This window comes from Athalia rosae, chromosome 1 (genome assembly GCF_917208135.1).
Source record: "Athalia rosae chromosome 1, iyAthRosa1.1, whole genome shotgun sequence".
Classification (NCBI taxonomy): Eukaryota; Metazoa; Arthropoda; class Insecta; order Hymenoptera; family Athaliidae; genus Athalia; species Athalia rosae.
Genome location: NC_064026.1, coordinates 14787726 through 14810025, shown reverse-complemented (window position 1 = coordinate 14810025; position 22300 = coordinate 14787726). Strand labels below are relative to the sequence as shown.

Below are 22300 nucleotides of genomic sequence, written 5' to 3'. Positions count from 1 at the left end.
GAAGAAAACATAACAGGATTATGCGTCATTCTTAGACATTTTGTTTCAAAGTGAATAATTATTCATTTATCATCCTTCGACCGTATACCAGTTAGAACGTGTGACGGATCGCGGGATTTATATTATACATATAAGGCACGTGGAGGAGGACAAAATAATTATGAAGACGAACCAAAGAATCCGAGGCAACTGCACGCACTACGCGTCATTCTATCTCCATGTAATTGAATTCTTGACTCTGTAATAAATTTATATTATTAGAATATCAATTTTCCTCGAGAACTTGAGACACCACGATCTACGGGATTTAATGGGGACGATTCCGGTACTTTTGAGTATTACGAAAACCTCTTTAAACATAATCGCAGGATCTACAGTTATTTTAAATGAAAAATTACAAGTGTCACGATACGCTTTCAAAGTTTCTAATTTGTTGTCGTACGGCAAAATCTATAGGTAGTGTAGGTGGTAAAACCGTACTGAAAGTTGTCCTGGAAAAGTTTCAATAATTCTATCACGTAATCAAATGCCAGAAAATTGTCTCGCCCATCGTGGCGTGTCGTTTCTCAGCACTCCGATGAATCCAGGAAAGAAACAAAAGTGTAGAACAAAAATTTATAAAAATAAGACCGAATTAAAAAACTAACCGCATACTCTCGAAACTTTACGGTATCATGAAGTTAAACGGCTGAATAGTTACGTCCTTCTCTGCAAGAATTCTCCGATCAAGGAAGGAAATCAAGGAAGTAGTCGGACTCCGGTCGACCCGTTCTTCATTCGATGTATGAGCTATAAATTAATTTATAAATTGTTCACGTCCGTTATTTTTTAAATATCTATCGAAGCAGATCTATCTTTCCGTATTTCGTCGAACCTCTCTGATTAGATTTGTTTTTTTTTTTCTTTTTTTTTTTCCGGCGCTGTTGATTCCGACGATGCATAACGAGGCTAATTAACTTTCAATCGAGGATGCATTGGAAATTCATGAAAAATCGTGGCAACGCGATGGAAATATCATTTCGTTTTATTTTCGCTTAAAAATTTTCACCAGTTCCGAATCTTGTCAAATGTTAAAGCTAAGGTTGTCTCAAATTGAAGGTCATTTTGTGGGGTAGTTGTCTTTTTTCTTTGTGCAATGGTTACCCGTATCCTTTTCGAGTCAAGTCTTGAGACGGCCGTGTGCGCGTCCTCGTGAAAAAGTCGAGTCTGAAACTCGGTGGATGTAATATACGTGAGTCGCTAATTGCAGGTCCAGCTATAGTGAACAGTAAACATATTGAATACGAGAATTGATACTCCAGACTGAAGATCGTGAGATATTCTCGTCATACACCGCTTGATGTGTCTTGATCTAAGATACGATACGACGAGAATAAAATAAGTATACAGGGTTTTGATTTAATAAAAAAAAAAAAAAAAAAAAAAAAAAAACCAAATCGACCTCGTGGTTCGTTCGATCGAACAATATTTATGCAAGGTAATTCACGTTACGACTTATTCGATATTCAATAGACGAAAAAAATTCCGATGAGGTTTCCACCTTTCATTTGCACATCTTCGGTTATCATCGGGCGCGCCCCATGCCACGAATTGCTAATATATAAGCTGGCGAAAAAATATATGCAATGTTTTTTTCTTTGTTTTTTGTTTTTTTGCATTATATTTACATTATTTTGCTTCTTCGTCAGCATTTTCTGCTCTTCTTCGTTCGCGTTTCATTAGTTTTTATGTTGATTTTATCCAAACGCGGCCTATGTATTATTTTCCTTCTTCATATTGGTAAAAATGTGTGCGCGATGCATTTATTTGTGCGTAATATTGTGTATGTACACGTATAATACATGGTATGGAGAGCGCGTCCTAGATAAAAGATGATATTTTATCCAACGACTAACAACGTCGTCATCGTTGTTGAATAATATCATGGTTTCTCGTTTTACTCTCACTTATAACGCTCGCCGCGCCGCAATGCAATCGTATATAATACCTGTACACGTATAATATTGTAATTTGCATATGAGCCGCTGTTGTTACTGTTCCTGCTTCGTTCAGCATACTAGTTACGATGTTTCGTTCAATGCTATTTTTTTTTTTTGTTTCTTCTTCTTCTTTCTTTGTTTTTTACTGGAATCAAATTACCCCCGATTTTACTCCTTAAAATTTCTCACTCGTTTATCACTACGTCGATGTATCATGATACAGTGTAATACATAATTATAGAGATGGGTTATTATTCGTTGAACTTGTTTACACGTTTACCGGTGGTTTACACTGTGGCGTTGCATGAAATTATTATGAATGTTTTTTTTTAAACAATTTCGAAAGATCTCGCGCGGTGTCCTCGTTCCATCTCATAAGATTCTTCATCGCATGCGAATTTTACAAAAAAAAAAAATAAATAAAATAAAATATTATCAATAAATCGAACCTCGATCTACGCGGGCTCTAGACCGATAGAAGACTGTCTAAGAAAAGAAAAAGTATCGTTTCGTCAGTCGCTCTTGTGCTATGCGAAGATATATCGTACGAATATCGTCGTTGGTTCTAACCCTTGATTCGTTTCATCTCGACAGTCGAACGCCCGGTAGCAGACAACCTTCCCCGGGAGAGGAAGAATTCCAGAAGAACGTTTCGGCGACCCTGGCCGTGTCGACGGGGGCTGGAGGAGTCGTGCTTCTCAAACCGGGGGTCGATGTAGTCGGTAGCGAGGAGCATTTCATGGCCGCTTTTGGTCCGGCTCCGCATCACTTACAGCATCATCAAGCCCCACCGGCGCACCATTTACCTCATCCACATTCTCACGCAGCTCAACTATTCAGCGCTCAGGGCCCACCCCCCCAACAAGGACCTCCACCCTCGCAACAACAACAACACCAACAACAACAGCAACAGCAACAACAAGGCCAATTGCAGCCACAAGACACTGCCACACCTTTCGACGTCCAGGTGAGAGCGATTCATTTTTTCCTTCAAATTTTTTTTTTGGTTTCTCTTTTTATTGTCTCCCCTTGTGGGATTGTGGGATTATTGAGGTGGCGCAGCTTGGCAAACTTCGTTCGGCTTCCAGAGATACTGTTTTGACGAAGGTGACAAAATTACGTAATTAAAATATCGGGTATTCCACTAAACAGATATACGTATACGTAGCGCCTTGACCGTTTGGCGGAGAAATTTCGCTACAGTTGATTATTTATTCATTCATTTTTATCAATATTTTTTTTCAATTTATCAACCGGTCGTTCGTCGTCTCATCGAATAAAAATATTCAATTTTTGGATTTCGAAAATATTCGACCATGCGTATAATAATTCATTTTGAAAAATTGAGGCAGTACTCGACACGAGTCCCGATGCTCGATTAATAAATTTTCACCGCAACGTATTTGCACAATTTTTCCGAAAGGTCAGCAATGATTATCGACGAGACATATGTACTTGGATTCCATATTAGCGACTACCAAAAGAAATTCTCGACGTCACGTTCTGGTCGTATAATTTTTTTTTTTCCCCCCCATTTTTTTTTTAATACCGTTACCTTTCCATGATATTTGCCGGACGGTCATAATCATATACTAAATGCAAAGTTACATACGTCGAAAAAAAAAATTGAAACGATATTCCGCTATCTGGTCGTCCGAGTCTGCAAATTTTCGTCGCAAGTTTTCCATAGAAGAGAATACTGAAAGAAAAAAAAAGTAATATACGTAGAATATACGTTTGGCAAAGGTATTGAAAAATGTATCGTCTTTTTTGTCACTCCTTGAACGGACTACTTTTTGCGCGAGTAAAAATAAGAAGAAAAGTCTTCTGTTGAACTTATTATGATGATTATTTTAAGACCGCTTTGTGCTAATGGAATCAGGGCGTCACATTAGCTGGCTACCACCTCCGTCGTGTCATCGATAGTCTACGAATTTTTGTCACCTATGCCGTACCGACGGAATTATAAGTTACAAGAAGCGAAGTCCCGAAATGTATAGTGAAATTTAGAGTCAAGACGTTACGGTATAGTAGAGTAGTTTATAACTAACTGATGAATATTTCGAACGAGGAACGAGGAACTGGTTGAAGTTAGGGAGGAAAAAGCTGCAAAAGAATCTCTTGCGAGTGGTAATTTGAAGGTAGGGTTATTTTTAAACGAGGGGGCGGCGCTAATGAGCTACCCAATACATCTCACAGTTTCTTCCTTCGGGAAGTTACTTTTACGCACGCTTCGATACCGAGTAATCTTGAAAATAAAAACTGGAAATTTTTTTTTTTTTTTTTTTTTTTTCTCTCAAAAAAGAAGGAAAGAAATCAAAGGAATCGTAATATTCAACGAACAAAGACCTTTTTCAACATTTCAAATTCTCCGGCTATTAAAAAAGTTATTCTTAACGTAATACTTGGAAAGTTCAAAGCTCTTGACAACGAGTCGTTTTCAGTTATTGCACACGCGCATTACTCTTCAATCATTATACACTTCGATCGTACGTTACTTGAAGAATTCTAAAAAAAAAAAAAAAAAGAGGAAGAAGAAAATATAGAAGAACGTTTCGCTTGTTTTTTATTCTTCATTTGCATGATCAGACGATGTTCTCGACGCGAAGAAATTTCATTCGACGTACACGCGTCTTTTTCCACACCGTGAGAAATATGCGGAATCGATGAGAAAATTGATTGTTTTATTTTATTTATTTTTTTATTTTGTTTCAAATGACACGTGAGACGCAGTTGTTACCCAGCGAAAAAGACAAATTTTATTACACATCTACGTTGACTAAAGTTTCTATTTTTATCATCCGCTAGGAGCACGCATTGTCACTGGTATTCATCGTCGGGATGGTTGCCAATTTTTTCGTTCCTTGATTTTCTTTTTCTCTTTTTTTTCGTCGAGTTTAGGTCCAAAGCCGGACAAAATATCTTCATAACAATGATGATAATACACGAATCCTCTTTGATCTTTGGCGGTTCAGTTTAATAATATACATCCACGTATTACATACGAATAAAATTCGATACTTCGTAGAGCTGGACGAACAGATGGCCATTCAATCTATAGAGATTAATAGTTATTTCGTGAAAGGTACCTAGTCACTCGTTTCAAGGTAGCCTAAGAAGGTGGGGCCGTAATCTCGTTTAGTTTTCGATATTTCTTAACGACGATAGAAAAATTTTATTCGTCTTCCTTCGACGAGAAAATATCATTGATTTGTCTAATAATTATTCGCCTAGCAATTATTCCGAACGGTCGTTAATTTTCATATTAAATCATCGACATCTCGACGAGTGCAATCATTCCCTGATATTCGACGAAAGGTTTATCATTTTTTGATCGCAGTAATGTTCGTCGAAGTAGTCGATATACGCGCGGCGTCTATCTTCGGCACTTATTCCGGCCAAATCGATACAACGCACAGTCCTTACTTTGAGCTTACGTCGTTGATTTTCATCCATATTTTCGGTTCTCGTTTCACGCTCTCCGTTGGTGTCACACATTTTCACTCTGTAATTTCGGATCATCGTTTTTTTCTGGAAATGTACGAGTAATTCTGTGTAATTCTGTCTATCCACCGTTGTATTACGAGGCACAAACCAACCTGTGAGAGGGCCGGCACTTGCGCGGGTAATTCGAACGTGTTCGTCGTCAGCGCGCCTATGCGCATAAATCATCGAGTGACGGTTTTCCATCCCCCCCTCCCCTGCCCCTCTTCTCTTCCCTGCCATTCTACTCTATGCAGGTTTGAATCTATTCGGAAAATGGAACACCGATACGTGTATCATATCCGTGTACACGTGTGTATTCGTGACGTAGGCGTATACGAACGTGAAGCTTCGTTGCACGAGCTTTAGTTCTACAGTGATAATCTGAAAACTATATATATATATATATGTGTATATTGAACGCTCGCCGACAAGAGCGAGTGCTTGACAAAAGCGTTTTCTACAACAGCTACTAGTTTGTATAATGCGACCAGCGCAGTCTGTCCACTTACCTACTTCGATGATGGATCCAACTTGATTTTACTGCGCCGGTGGAGGAAAAAAACCATCGTTATTTTTGAAATTTGTTTTCTATTCATACTTTAATCCCACGAGATATTCCAAAGGAGAGTCAAGTACCGAGATACCTTCGTTGTTATCCTTCATTTTCATCTTTCTACGTACAGATAGAGGCATGCCGATAATTGCCAATAATAAGGAGCCGTCTATCGCGCGGTACACCGATAAGGGACTAACAACCGAATGTACGAAATATACGCCATTTTTGCAATTCATTAATGTCCGCGTATCCCGATTTTCTCTTACGACGCACGTCAATGGTTCGCGGAAGAGCGTACGGAAGATAAAGGAGGAAGAAAGAAGAAAAATTGAAAAAAATTCCTCCGACAAGAAGTAAGATGTGGGGGAGCTTGCAGCGTGTACCAGGGTGTAGTATATGCACGACGCGTTTCACAGCAGATCTGGTTCAAGTTCAGGGCTCGGTAGGAATCGCCCGTGAATACATTTGAATTAAAAAGAGAAACGTATCACATCCCGCGCCCGCGTGGGTTTCGTGTACTATACATTACGCGTATAGATACACGTATATATCTACTATATTTATACCAGCGACGTATGAATACAACCGAGTTTTACAAACGATGAAACTGTTTACGAAATGTCATCGCTCCCCCGGGCAACTCGTTTCACACATCTAACGTTGTTTATTATAGTTTTATTTGAATATCGAATGAACTTTAATAAACTATATCTCGTGACGTGGTTATTAGGCGGCATGATTTATTGTATAGCGACGCACGTCGATCGAGGGTGACCGGTGATTATTTTTACTTACGTAAATTATGTCGATCGTGAAATTCTCGGTAGTTTTAAATATACCCGCAACCGTACGAATCGGAAGTATGTATATCTACGCGAGCGTCGAAGTAGATATTTGTTGCGATAGGTCGAGTTTCTTTATTAGCAGCGCGATGATTTTTGCAAAAGTCCGGTGGTTAGAGAGCGTGAGAATTGAACAGACGCGAATAGAGAAATTTCAATCACTGGATGAAGATAAAAAGATGTGACGCCAGATGATAATGAGCAAGAGAAATGAGCGAGGTATACGATCGTGAGTCATTTTGAAAATTGATATCCCTGAGATTTATTCGATGTCAAATTGTTTTCGGGATCTTAAATCCGTGCTTACCGTGCCGTGTTTGTATATGTGTATGCCTGTAAATACCGTAACGGTATAAAGAAGGAATACTTAGGTGGGGCATAGCTGCGTCGTGGCACTCGATGGCATAGTTTTTATTTTTCTCTTTAACATTTACCGTCTTATCCTTTCGAGATCCGTTAAGTAAATAGATTTATGCTCTTATGTCACTCGGTTACGAATGTTACCATGTTGAGGAAGCTTGGAAGCTTGTGACTCGATCAGTCGTCCGATTTTGCTTATGAGACACGGTGAAAAAAGAACCGAAATTGTAACCAATGAACGGCGATCGCTCTCGCGATATTATTATTATACATACGTATTCACGTGAACCTAACTTGACGTTAAACCGTAGAGAAACGACCGGCATCTTCGTGCCAGAAGAAATTTATACGATTTCAATAGAAATCCGTATCGTTGTTGACGGATGTTTCCACGGTAACCAAAGTACCGAAAATCTATTTCGATATTTTTCTATTTTTCGTTTACGTTTCACATTAACATTCATTCGTCTCGTCGTCGTCGTCGTCGTCGTCGTCGTTATAATTATTCAATTTATTTTCTACGGGCGTAACTGCTACCGTTTCAAAACCATTTTCCCTTCAATCTTCCAACAGCGTACCGTCATTGCATCTTTGGATTTCGGTCACGTGGATGCTGTGAACACTGTTTGGCGCAACAGAAATTTCCTACCTGTTGAAAAAAGGTGTTTATAAAAAAAAGCGGCACACGCGGTGATTTAACAACAAACAAACAGAAAAAAAAAAAAAAAAAACAAACAAACGAACCGACGACGAGACGCCCGTGCGGACGTCTCCGTTCTCCGAGTACAGTCCTCGGCAAAATTGCATTTATGGTTGCGGAGATAATACGGCGGGGGAGGAGAGTCGGAGAACTGGTGCTCACCGGTGCATGAAGCGACTCACGCTCGTTCCTCTCTTCCTCCCTCTCCCTATTCTCCCCCCTTTTCTGGCTCTCTCTCTCTCTCTCTCTCTCTCTCTCTCTCTCTCTCTCTCTCTCTCTCTCTCTCTCTCTCTCTCTCTCTCTCTCTCTCTCTCTCTCTCTCTCGTTTTCCTCCCGTTCCTCAACCTCCTCATATTATTATTATTATTATTTATTTTTTATACACTTTTTCCCCTTCCTCCTCCTTTACTTCCCTCTTCGACTCTCGGTCAACGGACGTTACGGACGCGAGGCAAAGGTGCACCAGCCGACGACGCGGGTTGTTGACTTGATGCCCATTGAGCATAAAGAGCATTGACTTCTTCCGATGAAAATCTGTATCACCGCCCTCTAAGACTTCGCTTCGACGACTTTCGAGTGGCGACGGCGGAAAGGGGGATTTAAAGGCGGCGGGGCGGGGGATTGAAACAAATGAACTTACACAACTGGGCGTAGAGTCGGAAGTTTCCCCGGTTCGAGTACACGGTGCCATCTTCATTTTCTTCCTATTCTTATTCGTCTTATATACCCCCCCGTACCTTTGTCGTCCGGCGTAAATCTCGAGTCCCAGCTCTGTCTCGAGAGAACGAGAAGAATCTTTTCTCGAACACGAGACTAAACTCGGCGGAATCCGAGGACCCCGAAAACTCATGTCTATATGTGACGGCAACGAACACCCTGTGAAAATTCGTCGGAGACAAGGATCCTCTGATTTGCGCTCGTTTATTTATTTATTTTCAAGCTACTCGAGCGACGATCTCGGTGATCCCAATGTTTGAAACTTCTTCCTTTTCTCGTCTTTTTTTTTTTTTTGCAAACTAACGCCTGTATAATACATATTTACCGCATTCACTGTACACGTATAATACTTCTCTCGTTTGTTACGTTTGTCGGAAGAGGGGAGACTACGCTCTTGCCGAGGAGGTCGGACGCTTGTCACTCAGCTGGTGATATTTTTGGGCTTCTTACGTAACGAACCTCGTGGTTAAAGTGTCTCATCCGCAAAGCTATTCGTCCAACCCTCGTATACCCTGTAACGAAAAATGCTCCGCGAACTGTGTATGAAACGGGTTTATTTTTCTTTCTTCTCTCTCGGTCCGCGGACACCGTAAATGAGCGAAAGGGGTGAAGAAAATGACACCGGAATCCTCTGTTGAAGAAAAACAAATAAATAAATAAATCAAAAGAAAAAAGACTACCTCGAATCAGCTCAGTCGAAGCACATATATCGGCATTTTATCCGTGATCCGATCGGTTGTCGTCAATCGACGTCCGATTCTTCCCTATGTTTTTTTTTTTCTTCTTTGTTTTTTTATTAAAAGTTGCCCGCTTCTATTCGGCATTTTCATCATCATGACGGATCACAAATTTATACCGCTCGATTTTAATACGAGGTACGAACTTTCAGCCAAAATTATTATTGGCGCTGTGAAAAAGAAAGTAACGAATACCCCCCTCCAGCGTTATCTTCTCGTTTGTAGAAAAAATTCTCCGGTACAGATCTGAACAGAAATTGGTAATTTCGTGACTTTCCAATAAAAAATGAATCCGAAATAAAAGATTTACCAGTCCGAGAGGAAAAAAATCACCCAGAATACAAACTCGTCGGGGAAAACCACCGGAAATAATCGAGCTTCGACGATTTTCCAAATTTTGAAGAACAGCCGGTCAGCCTCGGTTTATCGGATCTCTTTTTTCGCGTCTCGCTGCTTTAGAAACTCGTTCGTATTCCGTTCGGTTTTCGGTTTAGATATATCTGAGCTTGGTCGGTGCGATAAACGACGCTTCGAAAGTAGGGGCGTGCAAATGTGTTTACAAACATTGTACAAAGGTTCATTGATGGGTCGAAACGATTTCTAAGTACACGGCGGGGGTCGATGCGCTCCGTTCGCGGAAGAGAGGAAGCGTTTCAACGACAGAAATTGAAACGCGGACTTTGAAAATAAGAAGGTAGATGAAAAATGTTGAGAAATTGAAGAAGACTGTGTAACAAACACCGCGGGTGTGCGATCCCAGTTATGATGCTAATTAAAATGGATCGCCCGCCGAGCTGAATGTAGGCTACCTGACCCCTGACCCCTTCTTACACTCCCCACTCGTTCCGCACCCGACAAACCAACCCCCCTTCGAAACTCGTTCAACCCCTCTCGTCGTCGGCTACCATCGCCGCGCTCGTTCCGCGCCCCACGAGCGCAAAGTCGCACGATTTTCGAGTGTGAAAACACAAAGAAACGGTAAAATCGTGACCAAGTGCAACTAACACAATGTGAATTCACCTTACATTCCGCCCGACGGTTCTCAAAGTACAAAGGTGAGCAATCACTTTCTCAAATTGTTTCTCGAGTATTCGATAACGTATATGTATACATATAATTTCGTTATACGATTTATCGGATCGAAAATAAACGCGAGAAAAATGATGAAAATATGATCAATCCGATGTCGCGCGACGTTGCGCACAATTTATTACGTTACCCGTACCCACCGATAACCTCATTTATTCGCGGGATATTATAATTTGGGAAAGCGTTGCTACAAATCGAATTTTATCCAGGTTAGTTTCCGTATAGTTTCGTTTCGGACCGGTTGTTCGGACTTCGTTCGCCTTCCTTCTTTCCTTCCTTCCTTCCTCCGTTCGCGCTGGATGTGCGTGCCGAGAAGTTCCTCCGGCTGGCGAGCCAGCCGTTGGTAGGGGCGTGGTGTGTTTCGTGTAAGGGTTGGCGGGGTGTTACACGCCAACTCGCGTGCGTACCGTTCATCCCTCCGAAAGCGATGGTTCTCATTTCTTCTTTTTTTCTCTCTCCCTCTCTCTCTCTCTTTTTATCTCTCTCCTTCTCTTCTTTCAGTTTCTGCATTCCTTCTCCCTTCATTAATTTCGTTTTATTGCGTCTTTTTTGTCCCCCCCCCCCCCTCCCGCCCCTACCACGTTCATATCGAGTCGGTTTTTTTTTTGTTTACCACTTCGAAATCCTCTCGCCTGAATATCTCACGTACTTCGTAAAATGATTCTTCGAATATGGGGTATTATTTGCTCCGATTTTAGAGCGGAAGAGATATTTGTATGTATGTATGTATAGGTATATTATCGTTCGCGCGGCGCGACCGCTGCAGCCACCAACATTTATTTATCCTTTGGATTTTTTTCACCGCCCGGTAATAAACGTGCGCTTTTCGGTATGGGCTCTAGGTTTTCTTCCTCAACCAGCCAATCTATTCGAAAGTAGCGAGTACTCCACTTGTGTGTATTACGAATACAGTACGCACTTGAGCGTGTGTAAAACTTTATGCCGGTGAGACACGCGAGACGTGAGACAAAATATGTCGGCGACTAAGCGGATAGCGATACCGTGTCTCGAGTTCCACGAGCTTTCCTCTTCAAGGTTAAAGCGACTCAGCGAGCAGCAGCCATGATCCTTCCGTTTTGTACGTCTCCGGCGCGGTTAATGAAAAACCGAGGGTTTTCTCACGTTGCGCCATTGCCGCGATCGCCGAGTACGTTAGAAGCGTCGTGTTCTCCGGTTATACATATACCTACCGCGTACGACAATTTTTTTCATCTGACGGATGAGTTCGGGGCAGACGGAAACACCTCGATCCGCGAACGGGCGCCAGCGCCGCGTTGAAAAGAAAAAAAAAAAGGAATTTTTTCGTTTTTTTTTTTTTCTTTTTCTCCGTCCCGCACCTTTTTCGAGAACGGCGATATCTGGTGCGAAAAAATGTTGCCGACCGTGTGATTTTAACTTCACCTTCCATACTTTCGAGCTAGACAATAGGGAACTGGAAGGTTGGCCACGGGCGACGACGTCGACATTGTAGTACCAAAGACCTTCCCGTCGCCTGTACCCCGCGTCCTTCTCCTCTTTGCGACTCTCGTCTCTCGCTTTTTTATTTTACATTTTTTTTTTCTCATTTTACATTTTTTTTCTCGCTCTCGTCACGGAGACGCTGGTTGGTAGATATAGGTGGGTAGGCCCTCGAGTGGAGCTCTTCAGCCTCTACAGCGTCCTTCAAAATTAGTTGGTCTCCTCTCCTCCTGCCCCCGCGGGCAGAGAAAACAACCCCGACCTCCGCTGCTCGCGGTGGTAGTGGTAGCCGGTGCTGGTTACGTCGGTAACGATCTTATCACGTATCTGTTACATTCACCAATCGCTTCGCGAATATATTTAACCTCCCTTGCCGATCGGCCGACGAATAATGTACACGCGGGGTAGGTGAATAGGTCGCGTAAAATCGCATCGGTATATCCGATAAGTTGTGTTGGAACAACGAGGCGTAATAACGATTTCGCATACAGACGCTGCGAAAGCGTCCGGTCTTGAAAGAAAAAAAATAAACCATCGGGGTTTAGTTTTGAAATTATAACTATTTTCCCTACACGTAATAGCTTCTTGAGTCGGGAATTCGCGTCCTCGGAATCGGCTGTACACCGCCGATATAACGTCGGACGTATATATAATAGCGTATATAACTTCGTCGCTAGTACCTCGTGTGTACTATACATATATCGAACCCCGTCACGCTTCGGACTCACCGCGAATCATAAATCATACAAGGGGGGAAATATTCAAAGTGAAATGTCAACGCGACCTCGAACACTTTGAGAACAAAATGTGACCACCGACAATTTTAAAGAACGTTCTTACGCGTAGCGCCATTTTGTTTATAGAAATTTGTCAGACTTTCGAAGACACTGTTCACGCGTGCGAAATCGAAATTCGTATTAACCCCCTCGAAGTTCTTGGGTTAGGGAAACCTATTAGGCAGGGGAGGCGGGGGGGGGGGGGGCTCTCGGATCTGTATAAATTTAGTTAGGGAATTGGAGTATAGCGAATACCTAGAAGAATTTCGGGATCGCCAAGGTAGTCGAGGGTGTTAAGTACACACCGTCGACCACAGCGGCTTGTTGTATTATTCTTTTCGGTAGCATGGAAATGCGCGCCGCGACGCTTTAAAAAATGATGATATAGGTATAACGCGGCTACACCTCCGCCTATTCTCACCTTCAATTTCGAAGGCCTCGCGCTACACACCGCGGGTAAGAAGAAGCCTCCTCGGTCTCCGCTACCTTCGGAGGGGGTGGAAGTGGCGGTGTAACGGCAATGGCGAACAACTCCGCAGGGGTGGTCGCGGGCCGACGGGGTGGGGGAAATGCACGCGTCACGCGGCGTCAGTCAAACAGCGAGTGTAGTCAGTTCTGAACCGCCTTTCTATGCGGTAGCCGGGAAGGCGCGACGTAAGTCCGGTACGTTATTGGAGTGTGTGTGTGTGTGTCTTACTTATATAGTGGTGGTAAAAAGACGTGTTACACATACTCGGACGTGTGATTACCGACCATTGCGGCCCCGAATCTCTTGGACAGTCCGTCGGTAATCGGAAGGAACGAAATAATAAAAAAAAAAAAAGAAGAAGGAACGGAAAGAAAAAAAGAGGGTTTCAGAAAATAAAGGAAGCTCCGTGCGTGACACGGACCGTGTGCTGGTTATATTTGAATTTGTCAATCGGCTCCGATGTAATAATTATTATATGACGGATATTTTGTCTGCGTTTAGAAGTCGTTGATTTATCGCGTATGAAATAAGCAAAAAAAAAAACAAAAAAAAAAACAAAGGTGTAAAAATTGACGAATATCATTTTCATTCGGTACGTAATAGTAGAGCATACGTAATAAAAGTTCTTCGGTTTTTAGTGTACTTTGATTTGAATTTTTACTTTCATAGTATCCATTTTAAATTTTATCGTTCGACCAGAGTCGTCCTATTTCTTCCTGTTTTACGGACTCTCGAGAAGGAGGAGATAGGGACGAGAAAAACTGCATAGATAATACGGAGGTAATACGGACCGTCGAAGGGGAGTAGGGGATTCCCGGTCCCGCGGGTGATTCGCGCGTGGATGAAATTTGAAAAATTTAAGAACAGCCCTGACGGGCGGCGCGAGATTCAAAGTGAGAAGTGAGAAGGGGGGGCGAAGGTACTCCTACGCCGGAATGGTTGGTCTCGTCGACTGAAAATTCGGAACTTCCCGTTTCCGATCGGCTCGGGTAACAACTGGTTTTAGCAACGCGAGGAGCATCGCCGATCTAACGATTAACCCAGTGAACCCGAAGATGAAGGAATCAACGTCGCCTCGATCTTCTACGATTTGATAGAAAACCTCGAGAGCGCAGCATCCCACCTTTCGACCGTCTCCGCTCGTCGTCTCCGGATCAAGTAATATGTCAAATTACAGGTAGACCAAAAAAAAAAAAGTAGGAAACAAAGGAAGAAAACCGAGACACCGGATGGATGATGAATAAAATCCCCACCGTCGAGTCGCAACGTTAACCTAACGCGTTTTGTGATAAATGAGATACGTGAGAACAGTGATAAAGTGCGTCGATCACCGGTGCGATAACAGCGTTCGGATTCCCCTCGATTGAGGCGGAATCGCACCTGCGACTAGCAAAATGGTCGTGTTGGAATTAGACGCTCTTTACGCTCAGGTAGCACCGCACACGAAGCTGATAAACAAAAGATTCGTCGGCGCCCATCATTGGCTCGGTCCTTTGAAGGAAGCCCTCGTCGCAAGACTCGCCGCCGACAAGGTATTGCCCGTAATCGATCTCACACTCCGCGCGAAATACAGAAATTATCCCCCTACTTATTCACGCGCGTGTACAGCGAACGACGTAGGTACTCGTTCCGGGTCGGAGGTAATGAAAAAAAATCCGGAAAAACTGAATCCGAGACCGAAACAATGAGCGTTCGTTTCTTTTGCTCCGCAGCGGGTGACGACCGAACGACCGACCGGTGCCCGGTGCCCGGTGACCGGCACGTGAGAACCAGCCGCAAGATTTGCGCAATTCCGGTTTCGTTGACGGATTGCGTCACGCAGGCGTCGTGTAACTGTATCTCGAAAAATGCCCCGGGGATTAATGTTACTCGCACTCCTCGCGTTCGCGACGTGTCCTCACCGTTTCTCCCATTTATTATACGTCTAATTATTCTCTATAACATATCTAAATCGTACGCAGGAAATACGACTGTTTCCTACGATTCTTCGCACACTTGAGAAAGAAAGAAACAAAAAAAAGAAAAGAAAAAATCTCATTTTTCTCACGGGCGGTACAAGCGATTCTAGTTTCTTGCTCCGGGAATTATTCTCTGTACGGAACTCGGACGACATACCACGTGCTTTTTCCTTGCGCTAAATATCATGTCGGCACGGTTTTTGAATTTCATTTATTATAATTGTAGTTTGTTTGTTTTTTTTTTGCTTTTTTTTTTTATTATTTCTTACCGGTATTTTCAGAAGTTTACGAGGAACTTCCTATGACGGTTTTTTAACGGTTCACTCGAGCCGGCGTGCAACGGGAATATTCGTTTCCTCTTTCTTTTTATTCGAGTGAAATTAGTTTCAACTCATTCGCCGCTTATACGAACCGCCATCGGTAATATTGACTTCTTAGAATCGATTTATTCACCTTTTTTTTTTTTTTTTTTCTCTTCTTTTCTCTCTTTTAAAGAATCTCAAATATATGTATATACGACTCGTGAGAATCCCGGTGGTGAGGGGCGGGCGGGCGGGCGGTCTCGGACGCACCTCGAGTAACTCGAATATCTCGAGCTTTGATGATCCAATCGAAGAGCGACGCCTCGGCCATGCAAAGTCATTAAATTCCACCGTTCCGTAAGGTAGGTGGCTTTGGGCCAGTGTGGCCTGCGGAAAAATATAAAAAACCACGCGCCTCGTAATACGTATCGCGTTATTTCAACAAAAGCGTGCTGAAGAGGGAACAAAATTAAAGAGAGGCAAAATTCTGAAAAAAAAAAAATTGAGAAAAAGTAAAGATAGCTGGAAAACGAGCGAACTCGCATATGTTTCCAAAGGAATTGCAGCTGTTTCCCGTTCGCACTGTAATCGTATAAAAGAGGAAGAACAATCGCGGTTATTACATAGGCATACATAATAACGCGCGGTATGGAGATACGTACGTGGGTACGCTCCGCGTAAGGGTGTCAAGTTATTTTTCGTATGTGTAAAACTGCAGCCGATGCACGCGCGTCGCGAGTTTTTTCTGAGCATTATAAAGCTGACGATAAACGACGGGTACGGTAGAGGTAGGTAGATAGGTAGGTAGGTAGGTATAGGCCTCGAGACCTCGAGGTTGCAGCTCAGATTTCCGCTGACGATGTGCCCGCAGTAGAGTGAACCGATCACGAATGTTGTAGGGCGAAGTACGGTAGACGAGCGATATCTCGCGAGTCTTTCGCTTTTTTTTTTCTTTTTTTTTTTTTTTTTGTTCGAAGGGAATCCAACGGTGCGGCCGCTGCGAAGGGTGCGCAAAGTTTCACGTTGGCCATTTATAAACGGGGTAAAAGAATGACGAAATTTCAATGTAACAACAACGTTGAAAAATAAAAATTGCGCTGACAAGTTTGTTGATATGCCTCTATACGCACTCCACTCGGACGGATTGCACTCGCAGTTTTCTTATCGGCGACCGCACGACCACCGCGATTTCCTGCTGTCCCCTCTGCTTTAGTTTCTCTATTATTATGGTATTTAATATATAATATAATAACGAAGACTGCGTAACAACGGAAACAGCGTTTTCCTCGCTACGTAAATTTGTGAATTGATAATAATAGGTCGGTCTCGAAGCTTCTTTGTTTTTATTTTATACGAGTATTCTGTTTCGTTGTTTTCGTATAAGATAACACTTGGTGAATTCATGTTCGTCACCCGACGCTTTTTAGTTTTTACGCGCGTATCGAGCGACGAAAAAATGCCATTTTTATCTCGTCGTATAATTGGACTCGTCAATTTAACGACCTTACCTCAGACGTTTATATGTATTTATATATTTAGTGCCGACTGGGCCATATTCGCGGATCATTATTTAATACAACGTGAAACACGCAGGCTCACGCGCTATGCGAACAGTACGTTCATTATCTAATTTGAAAAGAACCATGTCCTTATAATCGTAAAAATATGATTAATTAACAGGGCTTTTACGGTTATTCCGATATTCATCCGGTTTTTGCTTCTAAACATCTGATCGCTAGACGATCGCCAAAGTACGTCTACAGGCGATTTATGACTACTGTTGAAGGAAAAAGTATTAGCGAACAAAAAAAAAAAAAAAAAAGTCAAAAAAACTGATCATTCGATAACCAGTTGAAACACTTGCAGCCATTCGATGTTATTTTCGAGCGTCGTTGAACTTGCGCGGTCGATTATTTTTACCTTGGAAAAATCAAAATGAAAATAACGACAAAAAAAAAAAAAAATACAAAAAAAAGGCAATTTATGCATCTGTATTAGCTCACGCGGTATATCGTATTAGAGAGTAGAATCGAGTGCGGTAAGCGTTTCTCGAGTGCACTGTACATACCGCGATTAATTAGAAGTGAGTGCACGAAAATCGTGAGGATCGGTGCTTGTTATGTACCGTCGAATAAATCCATCGGGTGCGTTTTTATTATACATACCACGTTTCTCTTCTACATTTTCTTTTTGTCACGAATCGTGACGAAACGGCGTGATTTCAACGGTCAAAATAACCAAAGAAATGGAAGTAGTAAAATCTGCCGACGTGTGTACAATGGATATGCGTGTATGTATACCTATGATACGTACTTTCTGTAAATTTTTTTTTTTTTTCTTTTCTTCTTCATCTTTTTCCACCTCCGTTATCAGCCGAGTGCCGCGTTCCGCACGCCTCCTGCTCATATTCCGGATATCGAATAATTGTCTCTCGACAAATAGAGAAGATATTCACACGTTCTGCGCGATTTTCGGGTCGCTTCGAGTCCGCGCCAGGTTCGCGAACCGTTGAAGGAAAAATGTGTTTGAAAAAAAGAAAAAAAAAAAAAAAAACAAAGATGGAAAAAAAAAATCACGACGATCGATAGGAAGTATCAGAGATCGGATATCCGATACGAAGAGAAGTGCACATTCTGTGTGACACGTGTAAAACACCGTTACAGGTATGTTATGATTGATGCAAGCCGTTTAAACTAGCGCACGGTGTACCAACGGCGTATGAAAACCCTTCTTTTATACAGTTCGGTCTTTTATCGATATTTCTAGTTCTGAACATACCCCGTCGACCGCAGTACACACACACACACGCGCACATATATAAACGGCGTATATTTTTGCCGTATGTACAGCACTGTCGCACAATCGAAACCGCGAGTAAATGTATATAGAAATGATATACGTCGAAAAACACACGGAGTATATCGCAAAACTTGTCCTCCGGTTTTACCCTCGCTTGCGAAGATCCGCGGGGCACAGGTACGAGTATTTATCCACGTATGCACACATGTACGCCCAGATGTACGTATAGGTGGTTAAAATGGAAACGGTTCATTGATCGTCCGTCTGTGAGTTCGGCACACCAGTCAAGTCGATGTGGTGTGGTCGGTACGGGGGGTGGGAGGAGGGGGGGGGGATGACGTGTGCTTCGAGGGGTGTAGATGGGGGTTGAAAGAAAGGAAGGCGGGGGTTGGTACCGCTGGTGCACGCCCTTCCTTCGCCTCGTGTCACATTCCGTATTTAAAAAAATCAACGATATAAAAAAAGAAAAGGAAAAAAGACAATGGCCCACATATTATTATATCGGGGAAGCTCGGACGAGATGGGTGAATTTGTAGTAGGTGTAAACCTCACCGTTGGAGTCGGGTAAGTGTGCGGCGGGGTGGGATCCCAGCTACGACACACTACTACGTAACCCCAAACCGTAGGACAACGTGCAATCAGGATCCGCAAAGGTTGTAGCATTTCATAAAGGTCGGAGTGGTGGCGGTGGTGGTAGTGGTGGTGGTGGTGGTGGTGGTGGTGGTGTGTGTGGGTGTGTTTTGTATACACGTACACGTGTCACTTCACCCTTCCAGCCACCCCTCGTCTCACCCACTCGCTCTCGCTCTCTCGTCCTCAGGGTATTGAAATCACCCTCCAGCAATCCAACCGAGAAGGCGAGAACACTATGCTCCCACCTATATGGATATCTAACTTCTCGTCTCTTATACCTTTTTTTCCCCGGTGTTGACGGAGTTCTCAAAATTATTGCGCCCCAGACAGGATTTGTGCTGCGGGTCTACTACGTTTCTCCCTTTCTTTCTTCTTCCTACCATTCTCTATTTTCATTTTTCCTCTCGGATTCCCCCTTTTTTTTTCTCTCTCTCTCTCTCTCTCTCCTTTCCTTCATGTTTTTACCTTCCCTGCATACGCCGCGTGTCGTTTCTACACGTTTCAGACGCTATCAACCGATTCGTTTTTTGAGAAAAAAAACAAACTCGAAAATGGAGTATTTTCTGAATCGCTGAATCGAAATTTTCTATTTATTAATTCTTTTCATTTTTCGCAAACGTCTCCGCGACTCATAAACGAATTGACGTTCCTGTAATTATCCTTATCGTCGTTATTGTTGTCATTATTGTTGACAACGATGTTACTTTCGTTGTCGGTGCACCCTAATTCCATCTATCAATCGTGCGTTTGCGGGGGTAAAAAAAATACCTCATCGCGAAATATTATCATCGCGGAAGTCCCGAAACCGCGGATGTGGGATACGAAAATAAACCGGGATAATGAAAAAAGCGGAGCAAAAAACCGACGGCACATATCGTCTGCTTCTCGTCGGCTCTAATCTGGAGCCTGCAGCCTTTTGCAGCTGCAAGCAACTCGTACAGTCGTATCTGGGTATAATATTGCTATCGGCAATTTTGCTTCCCTCGTTGACCAGGCCCGTAGCGGTATCGTGAGAATCTTTGGGTTAGGCTCGTAAAAGGTATACGTCGAGTAAAAAGAACTATGCCATATCCGCCCTCCGCTATCTTTCACTTCATTCGGTTTATTGGCCACGTTAGGGTTAGAGCTTAAATTATTGCGCTCTACGTGTAACGGAGCCCAACATAGAAATGCCTCGATGTGTGTTTCGCTCGTACAGTTTGTTAAAACTGCGTACAACCGAACAAACAACTTTGCAACGTGTGTAGGTATATAGTATACTGTACTACAGCTCATGACGATACTACGAACGTCCGAACGTCGCCGTGAGTGACAGAGTAAAGGCAAACAAACGCGACGCGATAACGGTCCAATAAAAATCACCCTGAAAAATGTTTGCGCGTTTTTCTCTCTTTTTTTTTTTTTTTATCTTGTCTCTTTTTCTTCGCTTGTTGTTTTTTTCCGCCGTTCCTTTTTGCGGGTACACCTCACTGGGTCGGCAGACGTTAACACGAAGCTGCTATGTGCAGGGTGTCGTCAAATGAGAGGGTGGTACGAGGTGTACATGTTATATCTCACTGTCCTAATAAAACAAATTGACAGTTTCACTTTGTCACCCTCGATTGTTAGCGCGACGACCACGTCCGAGGAAAACCACTGCGGATAAATGAGAATATGGAGGAAAAAAAACAAAAAGAAAAAGAAAGATGCGGTAGATAGTGAAAAAAAGAAATAACCCGTTGATGATTTCGTTCGATAAAATTTTTCGTAACATCCGCTCGGTATGCGAAAACTGGTAATTGTCTGAAACTTCGTCTTATTATCCATCGAGTGTTTTCTTTTCTCCGTTATAGATTTCGGAGTCACCCGAGTTCTGCCACTTTTGCGTAACCCGGAGTCGAAAAACGGTGAAACCGTCTGAAAATTTTGCCGGGTCTACCAACAATTTTTTCGAGCATTAAGCTTCCAGAATCACGTTTGATCGTGTGACGTGCGCACACGGTCGTGTTCTTTTGACGTTTTCATAGCGGAATGCACGACACGGGGACGGTATTATATGGTATATGAAAATGAGGTGTGGCTGACAACGAAGTTGGGAGGAGGAAAAGAAGGGAGGAAGGTGCCCCATTACCACCGTCGCCGCGCCCTAAAGGCCATCCGATAATAAAATCTTTCGTCATTTGGTTAAAAGCCACCCCCCGCACAAGGTGCGGCCACACGCGATTACCCTGCGGGGCGCGACTTTTTATGTCGTCAAAACCATCCCTTCAGTTTTTTTGTTTAATTTCATTTATTTATTTTTTTGTTTTTTTTTCAACTTTATCATTATCAGTTACTGTCTCACCCGGTTTTTCTCTTTATAATTTGTTGGTTTTTTTTTGTTTTTTTTTGTTCTTTCTGCCGAATTCTCAAATTTAACAAGTACGTTACGGACGCATGACGTAACCAGGTGCGCGCGTGTATGACAAGAGAATGACAATTTGAACTTGGCAAGTTCACAAATTAGCTACCTCTCTACTCTGTTTCGGTCAGTTTCGCTCACTTGCGTACGTGTAATTATAATATCTGGTCGAAAAATGATTCACACGATGAATTTTGGCTCGTTATTGTCCCAACGAGTTTTCACCGGCGATTTCCACGTGCGAAAAGCAGGGTGGTGCAGAGGTAAGGGAGATGTACGGTATACTCGGGACAAGAAGTAACGTATCGGATGGGTTACACCTATGCAGAAAATCGTTGGTATAGGTTTCAGTTTTACCAGCGTGTATCTGATGATTTTATAATAATACCCACGAGTGTCTCGGTGCAGCAGCGGTGTAGACGCGATGTTAATATGTAAGTCCGTACCTAGAAAGTTTGTAGTTGAGAGTTTTCAAAACTAGATCAAAGCGCAGCGCAACAGCTCCGCACGACTCGCAATAAGTGAGCGGGTCTCTGTTCCGCCGGTCTCTCTTTTGTATCTCTTACAACGGTCGGGCGTACATTATCATCGATGTTGAACGTCGGGCACGTATTATTATCGTTCGTAGAGATACGGAGATGTTTATGCAAGAACCTTGACGGAAGAGGCGAAGCTACGCTTATTAACTTCTCCCCGAAATCCACGGACTCCGGTTAATGGATGAATTTTTTGAAACGACCTGTATTCCGTACACGAATATACATATATTTTCATACGTATATTTTATACCCGTAGCTATACCTATACCACCAACCAGGTGAACTAACGGTTCGCACGGAGTCCGCGGTTGAGTAACGGACTTTGCGTGGCTATCAGTTGTTACTTTTATTTCATGTCTCGTGGTCTTGAAATACAGCGTATATCATCATTCGACACGCCGATGGCTTATGGGATTCCTAAAATCTTTCATACATTCTGCAGACTATTTACCATACGGTTATAATATAAATCACATTCCTAAATAGCGGACCTCGAGAAACTTACGCATGTTCTTCTTTT

General features: G+C 42.7%; 1 protein-coding gene across 6 annotated transcripts in view; it reads left to right on the top strand.

Annotated features, from left to right (window-relative positions):
• LOC105690577 (maternal protein pumilio) overlaps window positions 1–22300 on the top strand; it is a 65423-nt gene that overhangs the window by 28318 nt on the left and 14805 nt on the right. For all 6 annotated transcript variants that reach the window (XM_012408492.3, XM_048660138.1, XM_048660139.1 and 3 more), the window contains one exon: window positions 2574–2946. In XM_012408492.3, coding sequence (XP_012263915.2) covers window positions 2574–2946 — 373 coding nt within the window. The remainder of the gene's footprint in view (window positions 1–2573; window positions 2947–22300) is intronic.